Source organism: Dicentrarchus labrax, unplaced genomic scaffold, assembly GCF_905237075.1.
Source record: "Dicentrarchus labrax unplaced genomic scaffold, dlabrax2021, whole genome shotgun sequence".
Classification (NCBI taxonomy): Eukaryota; Metazoa; Chordata; class Actinopteri; family Moronidae; genus Dicentrarchus; species Dicentrarchus labrax.
Genome location: NW_026136711.1, coordinates 22,321,848 through 22,331,327, shown reverse-complemented (window position 1 = coordinate 22,331,327; position 9,480 = coordinate 22,321,848). Strand labels below are relative to the sequence as shown.

The 9,480-nt window shown below is 36.5% G+C and overlaps 1 protein-coding gene across 2 annotated transcripts; it reads left to right on the top strand.

Annotated features, from left to right (window-relative positions):
* The first annotated feature begins 3,211 nt into the window (after positions 1-3,211).
* Positions 3,212-7,409, top strand: tnfrsf18 (tumor necrosis factor receptor superfamily, member 18). 2 transcript variants are annotated; one of them, XM_051416070.1, is made up of 7 exons: positions 3,212-3,366; positions 3,490-3,615; positions 3,799-3,930; positions 5,583-5,691; positions 5,776-5,843; positions 6,077-6,098; positions 6,836-7,409. In XM_051416070.1, the coding sequence occupies exons 1-7, from the start codon at positions 3,240-3,242 to the stop codon at positions 6,930-6,932; spliced, it is 681 nt and encodes a 226-aa protein (XP_051272030.1). In that variant the 5' UTR covers positions 3,212-3,239; the 3' UTR covers positions 6,933-7,409. The 2 variants fall into 2 exon arrangements, with proteins under 2 accessions (XP_051272030.1, XP_051272029.1); XM_051416069.1 differs by having other exon boundaries at positions 5,973-6,098.
* The last annotated feature ends 2,071 nt before the right edge of the window (positions 7,410-9,480 follow it).

The following is a 9,480-nucleotide window of genomic DNA, read 5'->3' as shown; positions in this document are numbered from 1 at the left end:
CTAACGTGAGTATGTGGTTTTGTGAGAGTTTGCTAAAAACAGTTCCTGTAGATACTTTCAGTAAAGGTCGCTGATCCAGGAAGTTGTTGTGTGGTTTCAAAGAAATATTTGAACTTACCTTGAAACTTTTGCTTTGTAAAGTACAGCAACTTTACATCCTGAATGGCAGGAATAAACCACCAACTGATAGTAGTTGTGACATTACTGAGGCATTTTATCAGATTTCATGGGACTCTCTCTGGAGTCATCAAAGGTTTTATACAACTTACTGTCATATATGCACTAGTCAAGACCTGTAAACAGACTGCGATGTGTGTGGAGTTCCCCTTTAATTTAATAAAACATGATAAAGTATTTACCTTTATATACTACATAACTTAACCTAAAGTATTTACATTATGTTGAAGGATCGACTACAACAACCCACCCCTCACCACAACACCTACAGAGAGTGGGTGCAGTCATAAAGGGTAATCAAGCTTTCTAAAGTGTCTAAAGCACCTGTTGTGGCTACACAATAAAGATTCACCCTGACGACTGTGAAGAACTACTTGTACTTGACGTATAGTAGCACGTCTATGGTTATGTCACAACCTGAGGGAGGTTTCAGACATGCGACCATGTGGTTGTGACTGACAGAGAGAGAAGTACATTTCTTTAAAACTCTTGGTGGTGCAGCCACGTGTGATGAGGTTTTAAAGGGTGTGAATTCAGATGGGGGATGTCGCTGAATCCTTTCCCAAAGCACATGAATTGGTTTTTCGGTGCATTGGGTAATGATTCAAGGTGGCTTCTCACACACGTCTGCACAATGATGCGGACTACAGGCGATCCACGCATATGAGAACGACAGCAAACATCAGGCTCTCAAAAATTTTCAGTGTTAATCACTTACTCGCGCAAGCTTTCAGAATGACTCAGTGTGCACACATAATCAGAGTTAGTGGGCTTATTTCAGCATGTTTCCCTAGAGCCAAAAGCACCTTCACAAGGCTGCAACCAATTATTTTTATTATAGATTTTGTTATTTTATGATTAAGGAATTAATTAGTGTGGTATATAAAATGTCAGAGAATCAATCAATTGTGAAACCCTAATATAATATATTTACAGTCAGATTAAACAGAGAAAAACAACAAATCCTCAAATTGGAAAATATTGCAGCCATGCACATTTGCTGGTGTTTTTGTTTATTAATTTCAGCACTACTCAACAGTGTGTTAGATTTGCTGGGAAACTTCCTCTCTACAGCAAGCTGACAACAGTATTTCTTTGCACATCATCATGCATGTTAAGCTACTCCTACATTACATGAACTATATAATCTCAAAAGTGCAAGAACTTTCTATACATACGAGTGCTAAAAACCACACACATACATGTTACGACAAAACCCTGCTCCAATGAAATCCGAAACCACATGTAACCGATATGAGATATTTAGTTTTTTTAAGTCTCAGTGGTGTATCTCAATAGCTTGGCAAATATCTATCTGAGTGAGTAGATATCACCAAGGATAAGTAGGAAAATATGAAAATGACAAGAACTGCTACAATCGCTGATAATTTCAACAAGAGATTTGTTGTGTGGTCTTTAGTGGTATATGGGTGAACAATCACAAACAGGCTGTTGGTAAGCTTTGGTGGCATCTTATCAGCTCTGAATCCATGCAGCATCCAACTTGAATCCTTTCAAATCCTAATTAAATCTACAAATAACTTATAAGAACTAAAAATAAAAGATTGATGATAAAGATCGATCACTTCCGATATTATTTTATTTAGCTTAGCGAAAAATATAAAGATCAAAAAGACCTCAAACAATCCAGATATTTCACCAACTTGACGAGCGACCCCGGTTAAAACCCACAATCGAAACCCAATCTAGTCATAATGCTTCTTCAACATGACACTTTTGGCTTCCTCGTCAGTGGTCCTGTTTTATACCCCATATACAGTAGTCCATCAAATTAAACCACCAAGAGATTGCCAGGAGTAAAATTAGTAGTAAAACCTTATCTTCAGGTTTGCAGAACAGATTTTCAGTCTTACAGCTGCGTTGAGTTGTTACTGATAGAGAGTATTCTTTTGTTTAATATCTCTGCCTGGCACGGACATTGACACTCACATACAAAAGCAAGCTGGCCAGGATTGTCAAAACAGCAGGAAAGATAATAGGCTGCCAACAAAAGTCTCTGGATGACCTGTACAGCACAGCTCTACACAGGAAAGCTTTGTCCATCATTGGTGAAACTAAACACCCCCTCCATGCTCAGTTAAAGCTGCTCCCCTCAGAGCGAATCTACAGAGTAACTCTTATCATTATAATCTTATACTTAGTGCATATAAAAGTTCATGAACAAATTGCAGTGTGTCATGTGCATATGTTGTATTAACTATTGTGATGTGATGATGAAATCTGCCGCAATGCTGTAATGTGATGTTTTTGTCTGATTGGTGAGACCACAGGTTGTTTTCTGGCCTCGGTTGGACAATAAAGTTGTATTCTATTTTATTTTTTTACTTTTGTAAAGGAGCCTTCAAGGACCAAAAGTAGCCAATCCTGGAATTTAGAGACGAGTGGACCACGTAGAAGTCAAATCTGACACCTGAAAGGGGATACCTGTATCTTATCCTAGTGTATGATCATATAAGCATCCACTAATCATGGTTTTAAGAGTTGAGTTTCTTTTGTGCATTTGCTAGTTAAACTTCAACTGTATCCCAATTTCAGCAGAAGTGTTAAAATCTCTGACAAAACCTGAAACAACACCAACACACGCCCTACCAATTGGCTTTACAGGAAAGTCTCTAGAAGACAGCTCCGTAATAGTGAACACATGCTGATGACACATACTGCTGATCCTGTCTTGATTGTTGTTGTCTTTATAATTTACCTATACATATCATCCATGTTGTCTGACAAACACCAGGCTTCCTGCTTAACACAAAGCTAAATATTCCTACTTTAGAAAACATAAAATAAAATGTAACAATAAAATCACAACAAATATCTAGTAAATTGAGTAAAAAAAGAAAGAAAGAGAAGAGACAAAAAAACAAAATACACTATAGTTACTTTTGTCATTCACTGTATGCTGCTGTTAAATTACCAGCGTAGTGACAAGTGGTCTTTCACTTCCTTCACTCTCACACACAGAGCAAAACCACACTCACAATTGATACGTCATGAGACTGAGAGGATAAAACCATGAGTGAACAAGCAGAGCATTGGTCATAATGGGTTCCCTGCGCTCTTCACTGGCTGTTATATGTGTATTGAGTATTTGGACTACAGGATATGCTGCAGACTGTGGTGATCGACAGACTAAGACAAATGGACGATGCTGTGACCTGTGTCCCCCAGGTAAAACACATAATCTTTAAAATGATAAGATAAATTGTGTTTTATATAAATCTGTTAAGTTGTTTTGGATAATTATGACATTGTCTCAAGGCACTGAGTGGGAATGGTTTCATTTGTTTGAAGGTGAATATGTTGAGGCATTCTGCACAGAGCAACGGAAAACCGTCTGTAGCCCCTGTGGGGAGGGCTACTACTCGAGCCAATATAACTTCTTTGACAGATGTGAGAAATGCCGGTCATGCCAACAAGGTAAGACAAAAAAATAATGATGAAAGGGTTTTGATATACACTAAAATGGTAGCTCTGCTCTCTGAGGATCTCTAGTGAAACACCTGCCAGGTGATGCTAACAGTGAATTTTGCACAATGGATAAAATACAAAACACTGTTATTACATGGAAGACCTGGGGTTTGAATTCTGGTCTGTCTGCAGAATATGCTGGGAAATGTACACCGACCGCAGATGCAAAATGTTCGTGCCGTTCTGGTTTCCTGTGCTCCAACAATGTCTGTTCAAAGTGTGAGGAAAACAAGTGTGTCACAGGGGAGAAGGTGAAGAGGACAGGTGAGAATGGACATATTTTTCAGATGAAATAAATAAGTTGGGACTTAACTGTTTGTTTTAAAATGAATTGCTGCTTTTAATATATCAACTGCTTTTTTTTATTTGTGTCGCGCCAGGGCGTGTCAAGGTTTGCAAATGTATATGTGGGTTCAATTTCTTAGTAACTCAGTTCCCTCACATGCACACAACTGGTGAGGTTTTCCCATATTGTTATCACATTCAAATTTGAACATGTGTTAATGTGTTCCTTTATGACTGCTAGTACTTTAATTCAGAAAAAGTGGTTCATCTCAGTATTAAGAAAGCTTTGTCAAGATTTTGAAGCCAATTTTAGAATCAAATGCAAGGGGGTAATGTTTCAACTCCATCATACAATAATCTTAATAATGATGTTTAGGTGCATTTCAAATGGGGAAACATCACAAAACTGACTGCAAGCTGTGGTTTGACTTTAACAAGACTAAAGGTCTACAACCACACTGCTCTGTGAGGTTATATTCAGCAGTTGAGTTTAATGTAAATTTCAGCATGCTAACACCGCCGCAAGATTAGCAAGAATCAAGAACATTCGTGCTACACACATAGAAAAAGCCAGTAAAATTCATAGAATAAATGAGTGATTCTTTCATTGAAAAGATGTAAACACAGCCTTTCAATGATCTGGAACATAAAATATAATATCTTCAACAAACATTCATGTATAATTACATTTTATATAATAAATTGAACTAAAATAAAAAATAAAAACGTAAGTGTGGCATGTGCAACAATTGTTTTCAACGATCTTTTCAGCTTCAGCTCTTTTTTTGTAACAGATGCTGTGATGTTTACTCCCAGATGGTATTTAGCGGAATCTATTCTTCCCTCCGCACGTGCAATGTTTTCTGTGCCTCTGGCTGCAACACAACCGTAAAGCATGATAGGTCCACCTTTAGTTATTGTGAATTTCCAAAACACATCAGGCTTCTGCCGATGTTTCATACTTCTGTCTGATGTGGACACAGATAAGGTTCCCCTCTATTAACTCTTTCTGCGCAAGCAGCTCTAGACAGTGAAACTCTGAAAGTCTGCTAAATTTTCTGGCATATGAGCAGTTCTCTCTGAGAGTTTTCTTGGTCTTCCAGATCTCATCTTGATCTCCACTGTTCCCCTAAACTGCCATCTCATACTTACATTTCACTGGAAACTGCAACATTACGATGCTTTGCTCTCATCTTGTTGCTTTCTCCTGCATTGTGGGCATCAATAACTTCTTACACAGCTGATTAGTGGAACCTATGGTTGGTGAGTGTTCACACAAGGTTTGAAGAATCAGAGTATTTGTAAAGCTTTGAAACTGGCACCAGCTGACACTTCCTAATCACAACTGCCTCAGGCCTAAGGTGCTGATGAAAGTCTGAGACCTTGTAAAAAAAAGAGTGCCCAAACGTTTGCACATGCCACAATGTTTTTTATTTTTGTTCAGTTTATGATAAAAAATGTAAATATGCATGAATGTTGAATATTGTGTTCCTTGCTCTAGATTATCTATTTGTCAACAGGTGCACAAACTTTAACATTTAACTGTATACACCCAGGAAATAATTCTGCATTGCATATTTTTAATTGTGTTCAGGGGAATGTAAACATCTATCATCTATCTATCGTTGCAGACATTTCCCAGGGAAAATGGTTGATAGTGTATTCATATCAGTGTGAGCCTGCATGCCCTAATGATGCATACTTTGATGTGAAAGAAAATGTCTGCAAGCCACGAACACAGTAAGACCCCAAGACTTCAGCTACAATAATAATTCCTCATAAAAACGGCAAATTACTGTAACATAAACAATTTCTGGTCAACAGGTGCAGTTTATTTGGACTTGCTGAGCAGTTTCCAGGCAACAAAACCCACAACTCTGTTTGTGATCGAGGTGATATGTAAACATATATTTTATTGACATAATCTATATGTGGATGGAAACTAAATGTTTTTGCTATAGTGTACCAATGACAATATTGTTGAACTGAACTAACTTGACTATGATTTGATGTTTAACCAGAGAGGCACAGAAATGGGAAAGACTTCATTCATGTGATCCTTGGCATCGGCTTTGTTTTGCTTTCTCTCACCTTCCTTGTGCTTGTATCTTATGCCTGTATGAAGAACCTGAGGAAGCAAAAACCATGTAAGTGGCCATAAATGAAAATACAAACAATTCATTAAAACATAGGCATGATTTTAAAGAAAGGGATTTTCATGCAAAAATACAAAGACAACAAACTACTACTTACTACTAATAATATTTCAGTAATAACAAATACTACTACTACTAATAATATTACTTTCCCCAGAAAGGGAGTAATAAGTAAAATAATAATATTACTTTTAAAAAGAGCAATAAACTAGTTTTTTTAATAACTAGCCCAACACTGTTGCTGACAGAGTGAAGTGAAGAGAAATGGGTAGAAACAAAATGGCTCTGAAAGCAATTTTCAAAAAGTCTATAAATTATTAACCTTATTTGACAGGTTTGAATTGTAAACTGCATTGTCGTAATCAGCCTTTTACTTAGATCTTTGTATTATTTGTTTTTTGTGGTAATAGTTTAATACAAAAATGTGAAAAAATAAACTTTCATCTGTCTCATATTGTTTTAAATCACATAAAATAAGATAACAACAAATATCAAAGGCCTTTGGTAAAAAAAAAAAAAATACACATTATATATACATTTACACATCATTTAGGCCTACACATTTAAAAATAAAAAAAAGCAGCATCAACATCTGAGGGACCTAAAATACTTGGAATAAATTAACTGATGATGTTAATAAAATGCGACTAAGATATGGCTGCAGTGGGTATTTGATGATGCTATTGATTTCATAATGTTGTGTTTATTTTTATTCTCTCTCTTTTCAGATGCTCATCCCATCGGCATCCCAGCACTCTCAACCAACACCAGCAACTTTCACCTGTCAAAGGAGGAGAGTGGGTTCCAGCTCATCATCCAGGATGAGTCCAGGAAGAGTGAAAGTTTGGACCAACTGCAGCTGGAAAAAATCTGTGCTTTGTGATAACAAGTCTATGATGACATGTTCAATCACAAGTACTATAATAATATTAATATAATGGTACAAAGGATCTTCCTCCGTATCAGCACACATTTAAATATAGAGAAACCTGTTGAGATTAATGGTACGGGCTTGTGACTGAAAGGTCCCTGGTTCAATCTCCAGCAGGATAGATCTCAGCATTATGATTACATTAGGGTATCACTGAGCACGCGATTAACCCTCATCTGCTCTAGTACTCAGTGTTCAACAGATTAAAGGTCCAGTTTTCAATGTGTGGGAATGTAAAGCGTGAAAGTTCAATAGTAGGAAATCTAGTGTCTATATATTTAGTTGTTTCTTACAAACGCCCCAAAGAGGGCTGTGACTGTAAAGATTGTTTTGTAAATCTTCTGAAGAATAAATAAAGGTTTTTAAAGGTTTCCAACTCAGGATGTCTCTTCCTGCCAACATACATACTCCTTGTGTATATAGAAGGAAAAACCCAAATCTGCTTTGCACAGAAACACCTGCCAAATGAATGTAACTACAATAGTAATTGATTAGTATATCCAGGTTATATTACAGAACTCAGTCATGGTCTGAGTGAAGACCCATTTCAGACATTCAGTGCTTGTTATAAAGTTTCTTAATGGTGGAGGTGGTTGGTGGTCTCTGGTGGTGGCAATGAGGGGAGTTTGGGTGAAAGCTACAGATGAGAAATAATTTTGATTACTGAATTGGGGTCGGCATATATGTATTTATTGAAAAATTATATATGCTTAAATGTACTTTCTGTTGGTGAGTTGTCCATTTGATGGCTATTCACATTTACACAGAGTAAGGAAATCTTTACTTTCCACCTTTCTGAATCTGCTCAGTTTATCTTCATATTGATTTCTTTAAATAAAGTTATAATGAAGTGCTTGTTCTAGCGTTTACTCTGTATATCTTTTATTATAAAAACCATATGAATATTGCTTAGACAAGACAAGAAGGTGTAATAAGTTTGAAACCACACAACAATATGTTATTATCAGGACCATAACCAGGTTAGAAGTAGAAGTTCACGAGTCATATATGCAGGTTTTGTTGACTGTTGTCTTGTTGTTGTTGTTTTTTTGTTGTTGTTGTTGTATGATGTGGTTAAAACATTTACGGTTATACTAAATGATAATTTCTAGACACATTTCTTAAAAACTGCTGACGTAATTATGCGACGGCGGATGTTGATGACGTGTCTGCTGCGGTGGAACTAAAACGTTCTGAGGCTGGACTACAAAAAGCACATCTTATAGGTACTTCGCACGTGCACTCTCACCGTGTAGTTTCATGTAGGCGATAGCCACGCTGATAACCCGGTGAAACCTGTGATTTCACTGCAGACATTGGAGTTAGAATAATACAAATAAAAATCTACCAGCTACTGAACATATAATATTTTTACTGCACTTGACAAATATTCTTTATACTTCTTTACCTCTTCTGATCTTTTGCACATTCCTGCACAAACTGTACATCTTCCATTTAAAATAACAGCCACATTGCACATACTGTCTATTATTGTCTTTATAATGTGTTTTTATATATTATTGTTAATTTTCTATTCTATTGTTTCCTGTGTTTATTGTTATGCACCAATATACTGAGGCAGATTCCTTTATGTGAAAACCTGCTGGGATATATTCTGACTCTGATCCTTCTGAAGTTTCAGCATATGTGACTGAAGAACAGTTAAAATATTTAAATGATATTCCTAAAGGCTGGAAATACAGCAAAACTTCACTTTGATCATTTTAATATAATAAGGTTTATACACGTTAATATGATTCACACAAGACCACAGCTTCATCAATTCAAGTAGATTAATAATAAAACAAATAATCTGTGTCCTTTGCTTTGTGGGACGGCATTATCTCCTTTCTGTCTAAGGGATGGTCCATCCTCTGCTAAAGGAGATAATAAAGGAAGCACTGAAGATAAGATAGACTTTATTGATCCCACACTGGGGAAATCCACTTGTTACAGCAGCTCCAGGTGTAACACAGCAAATAAGAAAATAAGAAATACACATTAAATAACAAAATAAAATAGATATCATAGATAAAAAACACTCAAATACTACCGGTTCTTTAATTCATTTAGGAACCCTCCTAATCAAAAAAGACTACTTGACCTGAGTGCAGCCTTAGTTAATATCATTGGTAACACCTGTGTTTTACCCTATTTATAAGTCAAAATAACTGCTGTGAAAAAAAGATCAATTATTTTGGCAGAGTTAACAGTAAAAGTTACTCATATTAACCTCCACATTACCCAGAATAAGGTACTTGTTCTTCAGCGTCTTCATTGATAATATTCATGGGAAGACCTGTTATAATGTAAACTAAGGTTCATTTAAGGTATAATTATTATTAGAAGTTAACATTTTATTTATTTCTCTTCAGGGGGGGGTGAACCTGGGTGCGTTCCCTCCGTTTGCCGGTGGGGGCGCTGTAGAGCACGGTTTATGGC